We start from the raw sequence: 20916 nt of genomic DNA, 5'->3' as shown, positions 1-20916 counted from the left end.
GGTTTGAACTCATCACACAGCCATCCCATCATTATCATCATCTTCATCATCATAATTTATTATTTGTACCCCACCCATCTGGCTGGGTTTCCCCAGCCACTCTGGGGGCTTCCAACAAAGATGAAAAACACATTAAAATATTACAGATTAAAAACTTCCCTGAACAGGGCTGCCTTCAGATGTCTTCTAAATGTCAGGTAGTTGTTTATCTCTTTGACATCTGGTGGGAGTGTGTTCCACACAGAGGGTGCCACTACCGAGAAGGCCCTCTGCCTGGTTCCCTGTAACTTGGCTTCTCGCAGGGAGGGGACCGCTAGGAGTCTTGGTTGACCACAAACTTGACATGAGCCAACAGTGTGACGCGGCAGCTAAAAAAGCCAATGCAATTCTGGGCTGCATCAATAGGAGTATTGCATCTAGATCGAGGAAAGTAATAGTGCCACTGTATTCTGCTCTGGTCAGACCTCACCTGGAGTACTGTGTCCAGTTCTGGGCACCACAGTTCAAGAAGGACACTGACAAACTGGAACGTGTCCAGAGGAGGGCAACCAAAATGGTCAAAGGCCTGGAAGCGATGCCTAAGGGAGAATGGCTAAGGGAGCTGGGCATGTTTAGCCTGGAGAAGAGGAGGTTAAGGGGTGATATGATAGCCATGTTCAAATATATAAAAGGATGTCACATAGAGGAGGGAGAAAGGTTGTTTTCTGCTGCTCCAGAGAAGCGGACATGGAGCAATGGTTCCAAACTACAAGAAAGAAGATTCCACCTAAACATTAGGAAGAACTTCCTGACAGTAAGAGCTGTTCGACAGTGGAATTTGCTGCCAAGGAGTGTGGTGGAGTCTCCTTCTTTGGAGGTCTTTAAGCAGAGGCTTGACAACCATATGTCAGGAGTGCTCTGATGGTGTTTCCTGCTTGGCAGGGGGTTGGACTCGATGGCCCTTGTGGTCTCTTCCAACTCTATGATTCTATGATTCTATGATTCTAAGGTCCTCGGTGCTGGACCTCAGTGTCCGGGCAGAACGATGGGGGTGGAGATGCTCCTTCAGGTACCCTAGCAAGATAAAGCGCCCATGGACAGCCAGGAGCCTCTGCGTTGAACAAGTTGGGCTTCTAAAGCCGGGGTGCCACATCCGTACTGAATGGGGCACCGGAAAGCAAAGAGGCTGCACGGCACCCAACAGCCCCAGATGCTCTGAGATGGCACTGATTCCGCTTACCTTCCCGCTCAGCACCCAATTCCCTTCCCACCCCCTTCTTCATTGCTCCTCCAAGCTGACCTAGGGGCTCCCTTTACACAGTTCTCTGTCTTGCCAAAGGAGCTGCATCCGCGTCTCCCGAGAAGCAAGATTTCCAAGGCAAAAACGGGAGAAATCTGCACCAGGCTCCCAGGCAGGTGCTGCCAGGAAACCCACAAGGAGGGCATAGGAGAAACCTCCCTGCCTCTGCCCCTCGTTGACAACTATCTTGGCCAGCAGCCGTTGCCAGACCCTGCTCTCCCACATATATTTCAGGGTGGGTGCGTGCGGAGACGGCAGATTTTATTCCAATGGCAGACGTCTGAAGCTCTCAGGATGCATTAGCGGCTGCTCTCTGCAGAACAAAACCAACAGCAGCCCCTGGGGACCCACTTTGCAAGTCCCACCAGAAGTGCAGGCTTGCACAGGCCCTCCCCTCCAGCGGGACATGCCTGGTTCCCTCTCCGCTCCTCTAATTGATTTCCAAAGAAGATACAGGTCCTCAGAGCCAATATCAATTTTCAGGAGCACTGAGAGCACTAACCATTTCCTTAGCTTGAAATGCTGGTGGTTGAAACTGCAGGTTTCCCCGGAGAAACCGGGGGTTAAGGACTCCAGCCCACCCTATCCATGCAGCCGGGGCAGGGCTGCGCTCAAAGGGGTTGGTGGTCTCAAGAAGGGTCCCCTGCAGGAAGCCTATGCCACTACAGTCATACCTCAGGTTGCATACGCTTCATGTTACGTTCTTTCAGGTTACGGCCCGCGGAGATCCGGAAGTACCGGAAAGGGTTACTTCTGTTCGCCGCTTGTGCATGCGCAGAAGCGCAAAAATAACATTGTGCGCATGCGCAGAAGCGCAAAATAACGCCGTGCGCATGCGCAGAAGATGTGGGAATGCTCTGTTAAGGGCAGCAGTGTTGCACCACAGGGCACAAGCCCCACTGGAATAGGAAAGGGGCAACAGCACGGTGGGTCTTGCGCAAGGGAACTCCTTTGGAGGATTGTCATAGAATCACAGAATTGAGCAGCTGGAAGAGACCCTCAGGGGTCATCTAGTCCAACCCCCCCAGCAATGCGGGAATCGCAACTCGAGCATCCATGACAGGTGGAACATTGTGCCAAATGTTAGCAGAACTTGTGGGGGCAGGAAAAAAGATAACTGGTTGAATAAAAGGTGGCATGAAAGGGGGTCCCCACGTTTAATCCCAGCATGAGAGGCAGTGTGCTTTTTATGGCTGAGTGGGGTTTTGAACCCAGGTCTCCCAGGTCCTGGTAGTCCAACACTCTGACCACTCCACCACACTGCCTCTCACCATCCTGGATACCATTTGGACAGCATCACTGAGACAGTGCCCAATTTCTCCCGCCCCCACCAGGCTCTGAATCCCCCTCCTGTTCCCAGCTCCCCAACACTGCCCCCCCGTCTCTCTCACCTTCTCGCTGTCGTTCTCCGTGAACTTGTTGAGCAGCCGAGTTCTCTGCTGTCCCCTCAGATTCCTCAGGAGGGAGGCCAAGATGGAGCAGATGTGCTCTGGGGGCAGAGAAAGAGATGCACACACTCAGGTCGGGTAGCTAAGGCCGTCCCCCCTCCCATCCCTTCACCAAGGGGCAGAGGAGTTGGCAGCTTCCTGCGCAGCTGAGTGTGACGGAATCGTAGAGTTGAAAGGGACCTCCAGGTGTCATCTAGTCCAACACCCTGCAGTGCAGTATGAAGAGAAGCAACTCGAGAGAGGCTTGCCCCTTCTCCTGAACAAGTTCCCATTGAAGGGATGGCAATTGGGACATGACAGGAACAAACGGCTCCTGATCGCGGAGCCTGATTTAGCTACAGCAGATTCTGCAACTAGGCTTGCATCTATTCACAGAAAGGCCATTGTGCCAAACACAGAGTTAGGCACAAAGGCTGCCCAAAATAATGAGCTTTCTCTTGCCTGCTTTGCAGCCTCTCAGATTTTGCTGACGGGTCAAGTTCAAGGCAGCAGAAGTCTTGGGAAAAGAGGGAGAGAAGAAGCCCCAAAAGGAAACTACTACTGTTATTATTATTATTATTCTGCTTTCTCCGCTGGGCTCTTGCTGGCACCAAGACCAACAGTTCCACTCCAAATCTCCATCCTGCACCTTCACAGGCCTGATCCTGAAGGGACGAAGGCGAAGGCATCCTTCAGCGAAATGGGAAATTAGAAATGGAAGAAGAGCCCTGCTGGATCAGGCCGACATCCTGCTCTCCCAGTGGCCAACCAGATGCCCCTTGTGGGAAACAAGCAAGCAGGATTCAAGCACGCGAGCCCCCTGCCCTCCTGTGGTCTCCTGCAACTGGTATTCAGAAGCATTGCTGCCTCTGACCCTGAAAGCAGAGCACAGTCCCCAATAGCCACCTCTCCTCCTCCATGAATTTGCCTAATCCTCTTTTAAAACCAGGTGGGCTGCTAGCCACCACTGCCTCCTGCAGGTCCGAGTTCCACAGGTTAACCATGTGCTGTGTGAAGAAGTCCTTTCTTTAATCTGCCCTGAATCTTCCAACAACACTTTGCTTCCTTGGGTTCAGGTGCAAGCAGTGGGGCCAGCAGCTACGGCTAGCAGTTGCTTGACAACCATATGTCAGGAGTGCTCTGATGGTGTTTCCTGCTTGGCAGGGGGTTGGACTCGATGGCCCTTGTGGTCTCTTCCAACTCTAGGATTCTATGATTCTATGGCACCAGCAGCGGCCTCTGCCAACCTGGTGCCCTACTGAGGTGCCAGCTCACATCCCCAGACAGCACTGCTGTTGGCAATGACAGGCAGCCGTGGTCTAGAGGCACCAGGCTGGGTTTAGCAGGCACCAAACAGAGTCAACATAACAAGCAACACCAGGGTGTTCCAGTTTTTGCATGACAAGGGCCCAGTGGGCTACTGTTCCAAGACTGCAGATTGGTTTGCTAGACCCTAAAAAGGAACACTGAACGCTCACTGCTCTGAACGCCTTGTGTCTGTCTTCACTGTAAAAAGAGAAGCAGAGCTGTCCACTTTTGCACCGAGAGAGCCCAAGTGCAAATCCTCTTACCAAGGCAGGTGCGGCTGATCCCTCCTGCGCTCAGAGCCGGCCTCGCCTTGCAGGCATTTCAGAGCAAATGCAATTCCAACCTCTCCACGCCACCTTTGCTTTAATCCCGCCGATTAAGATTGATGAGGCAAGGGGGGCCATAAAATTTGCCTCTATTGGCTTGCCGGAGGAGAGGGGTGTCAGAATCTGTTATTTTTCAGAGAGGAAAATGCAATGTACGGAGAAGAGGGATCATCTCCTCATTGCTGTCAAGACAGATTAACATGAGTTTCCACAGCTCTGCCTTAGCCCGGGGGCCTGAGAGAAGCTGTGATCAATTGCTCATGGAATAGGAGCGACAGGCACCTCTTTGCAAGGGGCTTTCAATAAACCGGTGTCTCGGCCTTTTGCGAGAAGGGCTCTGCAATAGGCATGCGGGATCCCCAGTGACAGAGGAGCCCCTCTCTTGTGCCCGGGGATCCCACACTCTGCACCTGGGCAGCGCAGGGCGACAAGCAAAAGGAGAGCCTGCCGGGCGAACAGGTTTTCTAAGCCGCTAATAAATGTTCCTCCTTCGGCAACAGATTTCAACTTGAGGGGGTGTCAATTTTTCATGCACCAAGGAGATTGGTGGAGGGGAGAGAGGAGCTGACAGCAGGAACAGGAGAGGCGATAAACCTGTTATCTGGTGGGCAGCCGGGCTCAGTGGTTCCATTACTCCGACGGAGCAAGATGGAGGTGAGCTGGAGAGACACCAACACACAACCTGTTTGAGCAAAGCGTACAGTGGCAAGCAACCACATTGTAACACATGCGCGTGCACACACACAGTCTCTCTATCAAGCCAGAACCTTCTGCTCTAAAGGAGTGTGGGGAGAAAAATTCAGAACCCTAGGCAAGGCTATCTGCAAAGAATACCAGTCCCGGGAGTTCTTGCCTTTATGTGGAAAGATGCAAGGGTGCATTGCCAACGTGACTTTGGTTCTTGCCAAAAAACTGAAGATAATCCCCTTTTCCCATGAAAGACAACAGCAAAAGGGAATTTTGCACTTTCTTTTTAAAGCACAGACACCAACAGCCTAGGAAATGCTGAGGCAGTACCGAATGCCGGGAGTTGACATGGCTCAAGAATTGGCCCCCTTCCTTAATCAAGGTTCCCTCCTAGCCAAACCTAAGATCCTGCTGTTTTCGCAGCATCTGTGGGGAGGGAGAAAGGGGGAGACGGAGCCACAGCTCTCTCTCCTTGCTCCGTGCCTGGCCAATCTGCTGCGCATTTGGTTTGCTTTGTGTTAGCAGCTCCAGCCGCAGGGGAAAGGGGCACAACCAGAGGGGTGCTCCTGACGTTTTGGTACCTGCTGTTTTGGTATCGTCACCAAACTAAGCACACTCAAAACAAAAGCACCAAGCACCAGGCTCAGCTCTTAGCCGGATCCGAGGGGGCCGAAGGCGCCATCGCACACTTTGAGCTGAGTACAAAGCGAGGCGCCTGCAGCAGATCGCATTTGATCTCTCTCCCCCCTCCGCCCCGCTGCGGGGCCACTTTCAGCATTCTGCAGACTGCTGACAGGCCTTGGGGCGACACTCCAGGCATCGCAATTGAGAGCCTGCAGTTTTGCAAAGGAAGCTCCCAGACAGCGGCAGCGACACAAACAACAAAGTTAACTTTCCCAGCCTCAAAAGTCCCAGGGTGGGACAGAGGAGACAGGAGTTCTGAGCCAGCTAAGTGGGCTGCCATAGGCCTCCGCTTAACAGAAAGGCAGTTGATAATTACCCATGGAGCCCTGATCTCTGTCTTCAGCCTGGGTCCGCCCGTTCGGCAGGGTCCACCTGTGCCAGACCACTGGGCTCCACCTAGCTCTGTGTGGCTTCTACTCTGACTGGCAGCAGATCTCGAGGGTTGCCAGGCAGGCAGTGTTTTGCAGCCCTACCTGGAGATGCTGCCTGGGATTGAACCCGGGACCTTCTGCACTCCAAACACGTGCTCTGCCCCTTCCCCCAATTAAAGAACGAAACCAAACCCCACGCAGATCCACAGCCCCATGAGCAAAATGCGCAGCACAACGCAGGCACTATCTCCCCAACGACCACTGTTCTTTGCAGATAAGAGGGATGTTCTGCAACTGTGGATCAGGCGCCAGGAAGCCGGCTGCCCTGCTTTGCCATTTCAACCAGGGTGCTGGAAGTCTTGCCCCGCTCTACCCCGTGGAGATTGTGCTCATGCCAGTTTCCAGCCGTCCACCCCTGGGCAAGCGGACGGGGCTGGGGTGGGGAGAGACTTTGGGATGCAGGGAGTGTCGAAAACATCCTAATGAGATTGATCTTGACTTTGGCGGCTGAGCGGCGGAATGCAGATGAGTCTATTCCGTGGCTGGCGTGCTGGCAGCTGCAGGAGGTCCCGTCAAACCGTGCCTCAACCCGGCAGCGTTGTTCTGCCTTTGTTGTTGTTGTTTCCCCCTCCTTCCCACCCCCTTTTGCACTGTGTTATAATGGACATCTGCCCAGCAGGGGAGGCGAAAGGCAGCAGGCCGAGTGGAAGCCTGTGCACACTCGGGCAGAATACTGATGCCGGCTCGGAAGAAAACACACAGCCCCCTCGGAAAAACCAACACAGCAACACACAAAGCGCTGCGGATCCTCGCAAAGGGAGGGTGTTGTGGACTTCTTAGAGCAGATCCAAGATAAAACGCAGCAAGATAGAGGGTGGAGGGAGCTGGGAGGACAGTTTCCTCGCTAACAAGCTCAGGAAGGGGAGTGGAGTGAAGCCGCAGGAGCCGCCTGAAGACCCTCTCCAGATCCTGGCTTGATTTCTGATGAGGAGCAGAAAGGGAGGAGAGGAGCTGGGCTTCGTGCCCTCCATGCCAATCGGCTTTGTCCGTCTGCTGCGTTTGCCAGGATGGAACAAGGGGTTCGCAAGAGGCTCCAGAGAACTGCTCCTCACTGCCTGTCATTGTCCCCCCACCCAAAGAGGGTCAGGCTGCCTCTTTCGGGCAAACTGCTTCCTGGATCCACAGCTGAGCTGCTAGAACGGAAGGAGCCCCCCACAAAAGCGCTTTGCATTCACCAGAACCAGAGACTGTCCCCCTGCCCTGGCCTGTCGTCCCAAGCCACCCCCACCTCCACAACAGGCAGAGGCTCCCTCCGTGCCACTGGCACGAGTCTGTCTTGAAAAACAACGGTCAGATCACTGGCTTTACCATGTAGACACAGAGATGAGAGCAGCTTTTGACAAGGGCATGGAATGCTCGCTTAAAGGAAAAGCTCGCTGCAGCCCACACTTCACCCCAGGTGTTGGAAATCAAAGCCAGGCCAGCAAGAACATCTGCCTTCTTTATATTTAGCCACAAAGACAGCAGTGGCAGTGTCTGCCTGATATTTAAGGGGAGGGCATTCCAAAGGCAGGAGGTACCCCAGCATTGAAGACCTGGTCCCTATTTTGTGGGGAATGAACCTCCTGAAAAGATATCTGCAGAGCACAGTGATCTATTGGGTACACAAGGGGTATGAGACCAGGTATCCTGGTCCCAAGATGTATAGGACTCTGTACACCAACGTTGCTACCTTGAACTTGGCCCAGTAGCTAACTGGAAGCCAGGGCAATTCTTTCCACAGTGGGGTGGCATGTTGGGGGGTATCCTACCCCAGTGGGCACTCAAACCACTGCATTTCGCACCGTTTCAAACAATCAGCTACAGTGGTGCCCCACAAGACGAACGCCTCGCAAGACAGAAAACCCGCTAGACGAAAGGGTTTTCCGTTTTGGAGGCGCTTCGCAAAACGAATTTCCCTATGGGCTTGCTTCGCAAGATGAAAATGTCTTGCGAGTTCCTGCGGGTTTTTTTCCCTCCCCCCCTTTTCTAAGCCGCTAAGACGCTGATCAGCTGATCCGCTAAGCCGCTAATAGCGCTAAGCCGCTAAGCGGTTTGCTTCGTAAGACGAAAAAACCGCAAGACGAAGAGACTCACGGAATGGATTCTTTTCGTCTTGCGAGGCACCACTGTACTTTTAAAATGCACAATATCAACACTCTCAACAGATGCCTTTGTGAGGTACTGGAGGAATCACAGAATTGTGAAGTTGGAAGGGAACCCAAGGGTCATCTAGTCCAACCCCCTGCGACGCAGGCACAAAAGAAGTACGGGATGACTTACAATGCAAAACAGGCAAAGTCGCCACTCATCGCCTACAGGTGAGGATGATCTCTGGCGCAAGCAAAGTCATGGTGGTCCTAACTGAATTTGAGGCTGTCAAGTGTCCCGCCCTCCGGTGTGGCTGCTCCTTGGGCTTGGCCACAGAACCCTGGCATGCTGACTCTTTTGCAAGATCACAAACAAGGGCACAGTTCTATAAAAGTGCTGCAAGGTGCATGTGGCTGCAGCAATATATTGATAATGAGGCCATAGTTTTCAATAAAAGTATCATTACAACTGCAAAGTGCACATTTCAGCAAGGTTCACGCAGAACCATACAGCACAAAAATAATTATTATAGCAAAGAATGCTTCAAGCAGTTGACAACAGACAGGCTTCCAGATAAGGTCCTGTCTGGAATATCTTCCTCAGATGATAATGTCTTTAAAGCATTTCAAGGCCCTGATTGCAGTTTTCACTCCTGGGGTGGACTTCAGGAGTGCTTCTCTCTCTGAAGAAGTTACCAGATTCCAAGAGGATAATGACACTGCAAGACTCAAAAACCATAGGCAGGCGTGTGTGTGTGTGTGTGTACGCAAACAGAGACTTTTGTGACTGCTAAGGAAACACAGCATCCTGGCAACAGCCTAGAATGTGGAGCCGTGCTAAACTGAGAGGGAGCTGGTGTGATGGCAGCCTTGAGACACGTTGCACATTGCCTCTGTGTGCAAAAAAACAAAACAAAGCCCCTCTCTTGGTTCTCAGAGCACTGTCAACAGCCGTAGATGTGCTAAAGGGATCTTGTTAAGGTATTATGAAGCTGAAGAGACTGAAAATATTTGCACTGTCAATTAACCATGGTGCAGTGTGGGAGGGGAAAAAGCTTCCATGTAAGGCTCGCTGAAACAAACAGGGGCTGCAGCAGAGCTCAGCTGTGCTTTCCGCCCCCAGGCTGGCACAGAAGCTCCAGCTGAGGCACAAGCAAGACTGTTTCCAAAGGACCACATGAAACGCAACTGTGGATTTAGGATCTGGCTCCCTGATAAGATCCACCCCTGTCTGAAAACCTGCCAGGGAGTGTTTGGGATTCAGCTGATGCACTTATTTGAAAGAGATCCTTCCATATTTCCCCAAAGGCTCAGGGCAGGCAACACCTCGGAGCATGTAATAAATGCAGCGTCTGCCCAAAACAGGCTCGTCTCCAGCCCCAAATGCTGACCCAAAAAAGCAATATTTTGCTTCTGCTTAGGGAACCATTTCAGGCTGTGCAGGAAAGGAATGTGTAAACTAGGGAGCAGCCGCCAGGAATGCCTTGCTGTGTGACTTTGCAAATTTTGTGTATGGAAGGGAACCCCCTCAATTGTCCAAATACATCTCGGTGGGATACAGAGAAGGAGGCAGATGCAGAGAGGGGGTCTGACCCGCTGATGGACTAGTGAGCTCTTCAGCCTAGCTTGGAAATGTGCATTTGAGAAAGCCTGTCGGCAACTCCAACATGGTGCCAACTCCCAGAGCACAAACCATTCACCCATGGATCTGACTCCCACACCTGCAAAGACAGGAGACACACCCAATATCCGTGGGGTGAAAGAAGCAGATATTGAGGCATTCCACCACACAGCTTGCTTGCTGAGAAATGTATTTGTTACATTTATATCCTGCCTTTCCATGCTTTCTCACTTCCTGGAATAAACAGAGCCTTCTGGATCAGACCAGTGGCCCACCCAGTCCAGCATCCTGTTCTCACAATAGCTGCCCAGACACCCATTATGGGAAACCCGTAGCCAGGATCCAAGCACAAGCGCAACTCTCCCGCTCCTATGGTTTTCAGGAACTGGGATTCAGAAGCTCTGCTGTCTCCAACTGTGGAGACAGAGCAGAGCCACCAATAGTCCTCTCTTCCATGAATTTGTTTAATCCACTTTTAAAGCAGTCTAGGTCGATAGACACCACTGCCTCCTGTGGCAGCGAGTTCCACAGTCTAACTTTGTGATGCATGAAAAACTAGCTTTGTTCATGCGCAGCTGCTGGCTTGTTATGCGCACTGCTCAGATCCAGAACAATTCCATAACCTGCAATCTTGCACTGGCTGCTTGGAGGGGCACCCAAGCCTCTTCCAAGGTGGTGATTTTATTATTCTGATCACACAGCCGCCTCCACTTCCCGCCTCCTGCCAGGGCTCAGTAACAGCAATGAGGTCACAGTTTGCCTCCTACTTGAGCGTTTCCAAGTCTTCCCTTTTATATTACCCCGAGTCTGAGTATGCAGGCAATTAACAAATTCATTTTCTTCAAGCTACTTGACACTTTGATTCATTACTTTCGTGATGCTGCAAGTGAGATGCATGTTTTGGTGGCGAGGCGATTTACACATTTGACGCTGGATGTCAGCTTAGCTTGTCACAGGGAAAGTTAAACAGGCAGCTGATTGAAGCTCAGAAGCCCCACAGCTCTGTGGCCCAAGGACATCTGGCATGGCCAGGCTCTGAAGCTAGCTGAGAAAGGAGGATTCAGGAGCAGGACTGGTTTGTGCCACCAATTATCCTGGGGCAAATCCCTCCACACGCAGCAGAGAACCAATGAATTGTACAGTTGGAAGGGACCATGAGGGCCATCTAGTCCACCCGGCCTGGCAATGCAGGCATTACAACCAACAAATCCATCACATCTAGCCACCCAACCTGTTTAAAAACCTCCAAGGAAGGAGAGTCCACCATCTTCTAAGGTGGTCCATTCCACTTTCAAATAGCTCCTACTGTCAGAAAGAGCATCCTACTGTTTAACTGGAATCTCCTTTCTTGTCCTCTGGAGCAGCAGAAAACAAGTCTGCTCGCTCTTCCAGGGGACAGCCCTTCAGATATTTGAAGATGGCTATCACCTCTCAGTCTTCTTTTCTCCAGGTTAAACATACCCAATTCCCTCAACTGTTTCTCATAAGGCTTGGTTTCCAGGCCCCTGATCATCTTGGTTGCCCTCCTCTGCACATGTTCCAGCTTGTCAACATCCTTCTAAAATTGTAGCGCCCAGAACTGGAGGCATATCAACTTGGAATGTGTTTCCACGTCCCCCAAGCATATCTGTGCATGAAGTGAGATGAAAAGCAATCCATGGCCACTGGAAAACCCAAAAAGGATTTTTTTCACTAGCTCCTCTTTCATCTGTTCTACAGATACCACACAAAGAGCTCTATGAATGGCCCAGGTGGGTGCCTGAAATATCTTTTTGCATGCACCGGAGTGCTTGTCAACTCTTCATTTTACCTGTGATTGCAAATTCTGAGTGAGCCAGCCTTCAAACCCCACCACCTGTGAGAATGAAAGTGCTGTTTCATAGAATCACAGAACTGCAGAGTTGGAAGGGACGCCGAGGTTCATGTAGTCCAATCCCCTGCAATGCAGGAATCTCAACTAGGTGGCCATCCAACCTCTGCGGAAAAAACCTCCAAGAAAAGAGAGTCTCATCCCCATCAAGAGCCAAAGGCTTCCTCTTGACAGGCAATGGAAGTCACTGGCTCCAAGAAGGAGGCCTCAACTCGGGATGGGGCTGCCTCTTGTCAAATGAACGACTCTGATCATTCTTGTGTATCTGTTGCTGATCCACAAATCTCAGGTGCAACCATACCTCCACATGTGGTGGGAGTGCCCCAAAATCCAACTATTCTGGACAACAGCCATACGAGAAATATGTAAAATAACTAAGCAAGTATTAGACACCACCCCAGAACTGGCCCTACTAAACATCTTCCAAGACAACAATGCCCATTTACACCACAAAGAACTCATAACCCACCTACTTTCAGCAGCCAGAAACACCATAACCAGACACTAGAGAGACCTGTCAGTAGTAAGCATGGACCAATGGTACCAAATAGTATGGGAAACAGCCTTATTAGAAAAATTAATCAATAAACTGAAACTGACACAGGGACAAATAGAAGAAGACGCCTTCCCCCCAGTATGGCTCCCCTTTATCACATACACAGCCCAACAAGACAATGACAGTAACCCACCAACAGCATACAAATCAATATGGCTAACCTGATCCAAAACACCCACCCACCCCACTCACACATGAAAACAAAGATCACCACAGCCAATCACAAACAAACAACCACACCATAGGCCAACCCCAACCTCGCTCACCACCGAAGAAACACAAATGAACAGCCAAGAACCTGCACGAGCAACGCTGACATGAAACCCTACATAAATTAAGCAAATTAGAAACATTGCCACCCTCCCCCCCTCCCCCCCCAATGTCTCAACAAATGAAACTGATTTGTAAAAATGTTACATGGAAAAAATACGAGAGACATTACACATACTTCTGTAAAACAAGAAAATCTTTAATAAAATTTTAAAAGAAAAAAAAAATCTCAGGTGCAACTATTTCCTCAGAGCCACAAGGTGAAGGCAGGAGTTCACGCAAGATGCCGTGCCTAAGATCAGAGCACAGGTGTGCTCTTTGCAGGGGCAGACGTCTCCCATCAACGGGAAAGAGAAAGAGCAAGAGTCTCTGCTCCCAGCATTGGCCTTGGCTCTTAGCAGGATCAAAGGGCTCTCTCTCTGTTGGCTGGTCCAAGCAGCTGCCCATTGAAGGCATGAAGACATCTCCATACAGCACATCATTTGGCTTCAGGAGAGCCTCCCGTAGCCACTGGTTTGTCAAGCATTTTTCTAGTCCCCACTGGAAGAGGGAGAAGTTTCAGAAGCTGAAGAAGCAGGCTTTGGTTGGCCCTCCGGGCACAGTTTGCCTCTCCCACTGCTGAGGAGGAAGTGCCCACCAATGCCTCCAGGTGGCACGCTTCCTGTCAGAGGCCAGCTGTGCCCTGTGCCAACGGAGCCAAGAGCAAGGTTCTGCTACCCTCAGCCACAAAACTTCTGCTGAGCTGTCTGGATTAGCTGCCTGCCTGGGAAAGGTCACTCCCTTCAAGCGCGGCGCCGCAATGCACATTGTGCGTGGCGCTCCGTCGGCTCCTGGGAGGTTTGCCAGGCTTATGCTTCTAAAGGGATCATAATCCTTAATCAAGAAGATTACAACAAGCAGCTAATCCCAAAACAAACAGCCCCAGCGCCGGGCAGAATTAAACTTTTTGGTCGACGCTAATTTCAGTCATTAAATGTGACATCACTGGAAGCAATTCCCTGCGCGGCCCCCTCCTCCCTCCGGGTAACGTGTTGTGGGGGGTGGCTAACGGGTTTCATTAACGCTAAAGGCTGCTTTTAATTTATTATACAGGGCAAACCTGGATTTGCTGCTGTGCCAGTAGATCTTGGCTCCCAGGTGAGCATACCTGTATAGTGTGATACAGGTTGCAGAGAACCGCGACAGAGGCTCTCCGATTGCGATAGGCACTTCAAAAGTATATGAAGCCAAGAGATATCTTCATCACTAAATGATCACATTGAGCTGAGGCTATTGGTTGGGTTTCTGTTCTGGCGGAAGTGTCTGTTTCGCCTTGGTGTGATTTTCCTCCTCCTCTTCCTCCCTCTTGAGAGCCAGTGTGGTGTAGTGGTTAAGAGTGGTGGACTTGTAACCTGGTGAACTGGGTTCGATTCCCTGCTCTTCCACATGCAGCTGCTGGGTGACCTTGGGCCAGTCACACTTCTCTGAAGTCTCTCAGCCCCACTCACCTCACAGAGTGTTTGTTGTGGGGGAGGAAGGGAAAGGAGAATGTTAGCCACTTTGAGACTTCTCAGGAAAGTGATAAAGTGGGATATCAAATCCAAATTCTTCTTCCTCTTCCTTCTCTTCTTCTTCTTCTTCTCCCCCTCCTCTTGGCCCAGGTTGCCTTGGCTGCCCATGTGTGATTCTGTCAACAATTGACTGTGCTCAGGCCAGGTGGCATTGCCAGAAAAATCACCCAGAGCAGTGGCACCAACTGGGTTGAATGGCAGTGAGAGCCTCACCTGAGGTAGAGGAAGTGGAGGAAAATGGCGCTAAGAAGAGCACTTGAAACAGGGCAAGGCATGTTTTGCACTGAGGGCAAAGTCAGTAGAGAACAGAAGCAGTTTGCAACAGCCTTGGCAAAGAACACAAAAATGAGGCTGACCGTTTAGGGTCACAGCCTAGGTCTACACCTACTGGAAGGCACATGTACAAACACAGTGTTTTAGAGCAATCTGTTTTGGGGAGACCACTAGACAAAATAGTAACTTTAGCAGGCATCTGCAATCTGCCCACCCCTGTGAAAACATTTGCCAGATTGTCCACTGCTTGCAGCATCTTCTTGCCTAGAAAGGACGGTATTTCCAGGGAAACGGAGCTATTTCAGGCCTGCTAAAACCATGACCCAGCCTCTCTTGACCAAAGTTTGTTTTGATCCCATAGCTCACCTGCACCTGGTAGGCAGATTCCCCCTGCTGCCCTCAACTGAGCAAAGTTAACAGAGTCAAGCACGTTTTCTGCCAACATGCAGGCTGTCACGACACAAGGAGACACTGGAAGGCATCACTGGTTCTCCTTGATGTGTTTCCAGATACATGACTACCCTCAAAACTATACGGGAGTCTCTACAGGGACAGGCAAAGGGGAAAAGCAGCTCTCCCTTTTTGACATTTGAAAAGCCTTGGGGCAGCTGCAGCTCCAAGCCACTTTGTTATCAAGATTTTAGTGCCACCTACGGACCTCATGAATAGCAATTAAATTCTAGATTTTGTCGGCTGCCAATCTTCGCTGCCCTCCATAACCTCGGAGGTTCTGGGTACAGAAATCCAGCTCATCGGGAGTGCAAAAGGTGGCAGGATTCATGAGGCTTTGTTGCAATCTTCAAACACTCCCAAGTTCACCTCGATTAAATTTATACTCCCTATCTCTGCTGCGCAGCCAGGAAATTAGGGCGCATGCTGCGGCCTCCGGGCTGAGGCAGCAAAGGCAAGCAAATAATCTCTCCTATCAAAAGAAGTTTTGTTTGTACATACAAGATTAGAAGGGGGCATAAACAACAGGCAGGCTCTCCAGGCTGCAGTGTTATCGCAGGAGCAGATAAGAGCAATAATTAAAAATTTATAGGAGGAAAAATTGGCTGCTTTGTCTGGATGGAGCAGGTGTGGGGGGGTCCTAGCAGAGATCCTTCCCATGCCGGTGTGCTCACTTGTAACCCGGAGGCTGGAAAAGAGGCAGTCAAGTGGGTTCTGGGTGTCAAAAGCCCTAACTCAGACCTCCTGAATTTGAGAACAAGGGACCCTGAGGGTCATCTAGCCCAACCCCTTGCAATGCAGGAATCTCAACTAGGTCATAATAGATGCGGAGAAGGCCTTTGATAACGTATCGTGGAATTTTTTTTTGGGAAAAAATCTATAGAAGAAACAGGACTTGGTGAAAACCTTGAACACTTTCAGCCTATCCCAGAACGGCCTGAGGGGACTAGGAGTCTCAAGGTGTCAGTCATCCCCTTTCTTCGCGAAACCTCTCCAGAAGGACTTGCATAAGAACATGCAAAGAGTATCCGCTGGATGAGGCCAATGGCTCTTCTAGGCCAGCATCCTGTTCTTACAGTGGCCAACCAGATGCCTATATGGGGAACCCTCAAGTAGGGTTTTAGCATCACTGCCTCTGACAGTGGAGTCGCAGCATAGCCATTGTAGCTAGGAGACATTAACAGCCCTCTCCTGCAAGAATTTGTCTAATCCTCTTTCAAAGCCTTCTAGGTTGGTGGCCCTCACTGCTTCCTGTGGGAGGGAGTTCCACAGTTTTAACTATGCACTGCTACTTACAGAAAAGTATTTCTCAAATGCTTAGCAATAAAAATCTAAGTGGTATGGTGGCAAATAGGAGAATTAAGAGTTCTGCAGAAATTGTTCCATTGTGAGGCATTGATACCGCACCATAAACTTCCCAGAGATAAATAGCTTTAAAATTTCTCCCCTGTAATATACTTTAATGAGGGCCCATGGAATTATGTTACAAAGGAAAGCTGCCCAAGCCACCTTGGTGAAATAATACATGCCGGCAGTTGGGGGAAGAGCTTTGGCTAAGAGGATCAATGTTATTCTACACATAATCCGACATGAAACGCAGGAGGGCTCAGTTGCGTTCCATCTCGTTGAGTGTGATGCCAGGGTGGGCACCCCTTGTGGGAGCTCCAGGATAGGGAGGAAAAGGCACTGCCACCCCGCCTTCCAAGTGGGGCTCCTCTCTGCCCATGAAGCCACCTGCCAGGGGAGCTGCATTGCCTTCATAAAACTCAGGGCAGGTGAAAAAGACGCTCCATCCCTTAAGGGCAACACCATCTCTCTGCCCTTGGGCTGAGTGGTAGGGTTGTTAGGGGCTCCAGGGGTCATCTGTGGAGCAAGAGTGTCTTCTGCTGCTCCACAGGGTGGGATCCGGACCAACGGCTTCAAGTTACAAGAAAGGAGATTCCGATTAAATGTCAAGGAGAATTATCTGACGATAAGAGCCTTTGACTGTGGAATGGAGAAGTTGGCAAGCTCTTCTTCATAGGGTTTTTTAAAGCAAAGGTCGGGTGGCCATCTGTCACGGAGTCTTTCGCGGTGGTTCCTGTGTTTCAGGGGGTTGGACTAGATGGTCCTTGGGGTTCCTTCCAGCTCTACAGTTCTATTACCTTGACAGGCAAACCATGTTTGGATTTGATCCACCTGCTGGACAGGCGTGCTCCTCTGCGCGCATTGCATTGGACTCAGAGAAAGAACCAAGGGGTCATCACAGGAACAGCTAATTATCTGCAGCAACAGCCAGGAAAGCGCCCCCTTGTGAGCCGCTGCCAGCAGACCTGCTTTTGTAAGACATCGTTCTCCGCTTAGCGCTTAAGGTGCCCCCTCCCTTCCGGGGAAATTTGCCCTGGGAGCCTGTGCGTCACAAACAGATGCAACCAACACATTTTTCACTGGCAAAGCGTTTCAGGAAGGTTGTCATCTCAGCTGGCATAATTAGACTTCTGAGTTAATGGGCCATAAAGGCGGACAAGGAGACGTGTGCCACACGCAGGGCTTGCAAAACGTCTGGCTGGCTGCCGCTTCGGCCCAAGGACGCGTCCTCCTTCCCGCCCCAGGCAAGCCCCGCCCCGCCCAGGTATCCGCTCTGGGCACCAGCTGCCAGGAAGGTATCCTGCACAAGGGAAGGGCAGGCAAAGAGTTGGGGGGGGGGATGGCACTGAAGCATTTCCTCCTAGGAGAAGAATGCGGAGTGCAAAGATCAAGAATTGTGCAAGGGAGGAACCACAGCCTAGTGACAGAGCTTTGCATGCAGGAGGTCTCAAGTTCGTTCCCCAGCAGTTAAAAGGACTGGAAAACAGGTGATGGGAAAGAGAGGCAGAGAGACCACCGGCAAGAGCAGCTGCAGCTGGCCAGAGTAGACAAGACAGGAATGGATGGAGAAATAGTCTGACCTGCAACACGGCAGCTACCTATTTTCCTAAGCAGAGATAAGAAGGGTCTGTTTCAGGATCTCAAGACCATTGAGAAAAGAAGTTCCAAGTTTGCTTCTGCATTATTCTTTCATGAGGCTCTGCCTTTAGACCTCAAGGCTGCTGCATAGTCGGATGTTTGCAACCTCACATCTCTGAAAAGGGAAGCTACTGTTTTTCATTTGGGGGAAAGAGACGCTCATGAGAGATGATACTCACCTCCCTAGGCCCAGAAAACAATGGAGGTGAAGCTGAAGGAGCTAATCCAGGAACCGGACGACTCTTCCCGTCTATTCCTCTCCTGCCTTTTCTAAATGGAAGTGATTCTACATGGTCTTGTTCAGTCCTAGCTGAATTGGATCCTTTCAGCTGGAGGGGCCAGGAACTGCAACTAGCACTCTCCACACGTACACACAAACACCCAATGGATTCTGCCCGCTGTATTTTGTAGCCCATCTTCCAAGGACATGAAATTTCGAAGTCCAATATTCTGTACAAACCCACATGCAAATTCCAAAGCACTAACCCACACAGAAAAAACACCATGAACTGCCCCAAACAGACACATTTGCACACTCAAATTATGTATTGCCCTGACACCCACCTTTCCATCTAAGCTCAACGTGGCGCACAGCGGTTCCCCTCTTTACTTAATCCCCACAACAATCCTGCGAGGTAGGTTATGCTGATCGGCAGTGACTGGTCCAAGGCACCCCAGTGGGTGAATGGGGATTTGAACCTCAGTCTCCCAGATGCTGATTTTAATGTATGGATGTTAATATCATACTTGCATAGCAACACAGAAATAAAACTCCACTCTAGGGTAGCAACATTCTGAACCAAGCTATAGGGAGACCGACAAAGTCTGATCTCTGTGCTGCACTTATTACCTCAGAAACAAACACAAACACTGCTAATAAGAAAGTAAAGCTGGTTCCAGACTTCAGTTCCCAGTGGCGCTATTTTTATGAAGTTTGCAGCAGCAAATATTACAGTTTCCAAGAGCCTAATGGAAATCACCATGGTTGATGATGACTTTGTGAAATCCCACCAGGGTATAAAATTGCAACTGCTTCCCTCTCTCTCTCTCTCTTACACACACACACACACACACACACACACACACACACACTGTTCTACATTAGTTCATCATTCTCTGCAAGTGTTCAACCCCAGAACTGCTGCTCTTCTTCCAACGACCTTGCACAATCCATTTCTTTCCACTACGGGCTCTTGGACTTGCTTCCAATCCAACTCATGCAGGCGACAGTTGGTGCACTGAAAAAGGCTGGAGCTGGTGGGCCATCTTCAATAATTGGCCGCTCTTTCCCTCCAGTGCTTGGGCTCAGCAGGCACTGAACCTGAACAAGACTCAAGGTGCATCGCTGCTATCCAAGGCAAGCTTGAGGAAATGCTCTTTGAGACACACGCACTGCTGCTACGGTCTAGCATTTCAGGTACTTCCCAAACTCCAAATCCCAGCCCTTGAGGAAGTGAGCCCCAAACCTGAGCAGGTGGTTAAAAAGGAGGGAAAGAACCAGAAGCCATCTCTGAAGCAAAGTCAGATGCAGAAAGCAGTAGAGAGGAGAGGCAAGAGTTTGGGAAAGGTTCAGAAAAGAGAAACCAAAATGATCAAGGGGGTGGAGAAAGGCTGCAACGTTTGTGACTTTTCAGTTTAGCGGAAAGGTGACATTATTGCATAGCATGGAGAAACGGGATAGGGAAGAAGGCTGATCTTGTGCTCTAATCCTGCTTGCTGGTTTCCCATTGAGGCATCTGGTCAGCCACTGTGAGAACAAGATGCTGGACTAGATGGGCCAATGGCTTGAGTCAGGAGGCACTTCTTACGTTCTTGCTCCACGTTGAAATGTATTTGAAGGAAGTATGCAAGTGCCAGAGGTCGATGGCTGAAGGTCTTGCCGTACTGTCTTCAGTCTACAATCTCAAGCATCTCGAGTAAGCAGGGATAGCCAAGCCCCTCTGAGCCTGAGATCCTGGAGAGCTGCTGGTGGTGAGAATAGACACTGATAGGCTTAGATGGACTAAGGGCCTGGCCTGGTCAACATCCCTTGCAGCACCGGCTTTCTGTAACCTGCAGAAAGCACGCGCCTTGAAGCAAAAGCAGGTGTATATTTTTTGTTCGTTTGGAAGAATAGTTTCTGCTTCTTACTGGTCCAGGGGTAGGGGGAATAGCTCTGAATAGCATGGAAGAGACATCCCTCCCCCCGCTCATGCCAGATCTTGCTGCTCAGCTGACCCAGCTCATTTCTTCTCTTTTCCTTTCCTCACCTGCCCCCTCTTCCCCATCACACTCTGATTTCTGCAAGGTATTCTCCGCCTGCACTTTGCCGCAGCTCCTGGGAACAGGCTTTCAAAAACATCAAGCGGATGTTCTGAAGCAGAGTTTTCTTTCGGGTGCCGATTTCTGGGTCCGCTTTCAAATTCTGCATTTTGCAGAATCACACCACGCAGGTCCCTAAGTGTGGAGGATGTGGGCACAGAGGCTGGATGAACACTGGGCCCGTGGAGGGGTGGGGAGAGGTGCTTAGAGCCGGCAGGGATGCTGGAGGAATTTCGAAGCGAAGTAGATCCAAGCTCAGTGGTGAGATTTTGTAAACACCACCAAAAACCATCAAGACACACATTTTAATCCTTGTTTAACACAAAGTGCCTGTTAGTGAACAGCTTAATGCCATTCTTTAATTTAAATGGCATTGAGTGTTTAAGGCTTTATAGTCTGGCAGGAAAAAAAATCCTCTTTGGAGATTTCTGGCTCAGAAGGGTAGGTGGCATGCACACATGTATACGCACAAACACATGCCTAGCACGTGGAGGATTTTGCACCTTTCGGGGTCCAGCTAGGTGTTGCATGCAGGTACTATCCCAAAGGCTCTGATTAAGCAGGAAAAGCTGACTCCGAAGAGGAACAGCGATAAGGAGCGATGCCAGATTCAAGATGCCCACGTTGGGGTTTAAAGCCGTAAACATCTCAGGCTCCAAATACCTGAAAGACCAGAGCACCCTCCCCACATCATATAAATTCACGGAGGATGCACCTCTTTACAATGGCCTCTGACACCCAAAGATTTGTGTTTTTAGGAGCCGCCCTATTCTTGTGACTGTACAGTGGTGCCCCACAAGACGAATGCCTCGCAAGACGAAAAACCCGC

At 50.5% G+C, this 20916-nt stretch overlaps 1 protein-coding gene across 1 annotated transcript in view; it reads right to left on the bottom strand.

Annotated features, from left to right (window-relative positions):
- Positions 1–20916, bottom strand: part of CTNNBL1 (catenin beta like 1) — a 98769-nt gene that overhangs the window by 14019 nt on the left and 63834 nt on the right. The window contains exon 12 of the mRNA XM_079979398.1: positions 2671–2768. Within this exon, the coding sequence (XP_079835524.1) occupies positions 2671–2768 (98 nt within the window). The remainder of the gene's footprint in view (positions 1–2670; positions 2769–20916) is intronic.

Source organism: Podarcis cretensis, assembly GCF_951804945.1.
Source record: "Podarcis cretensis genome assembly, chromosome: 6".
Lineage (NCBI taxonomy): Eukaryota > Metazoa > Chordata > Lepidosauria > Squamata > Lacertidae > Podarcis > Podarcis cretensis.
The sequence above is the reverse complement of the archived record's forward strand: the minus strand, read 5'-3'. Positions and strand labels throughout refer to the sequence as shown.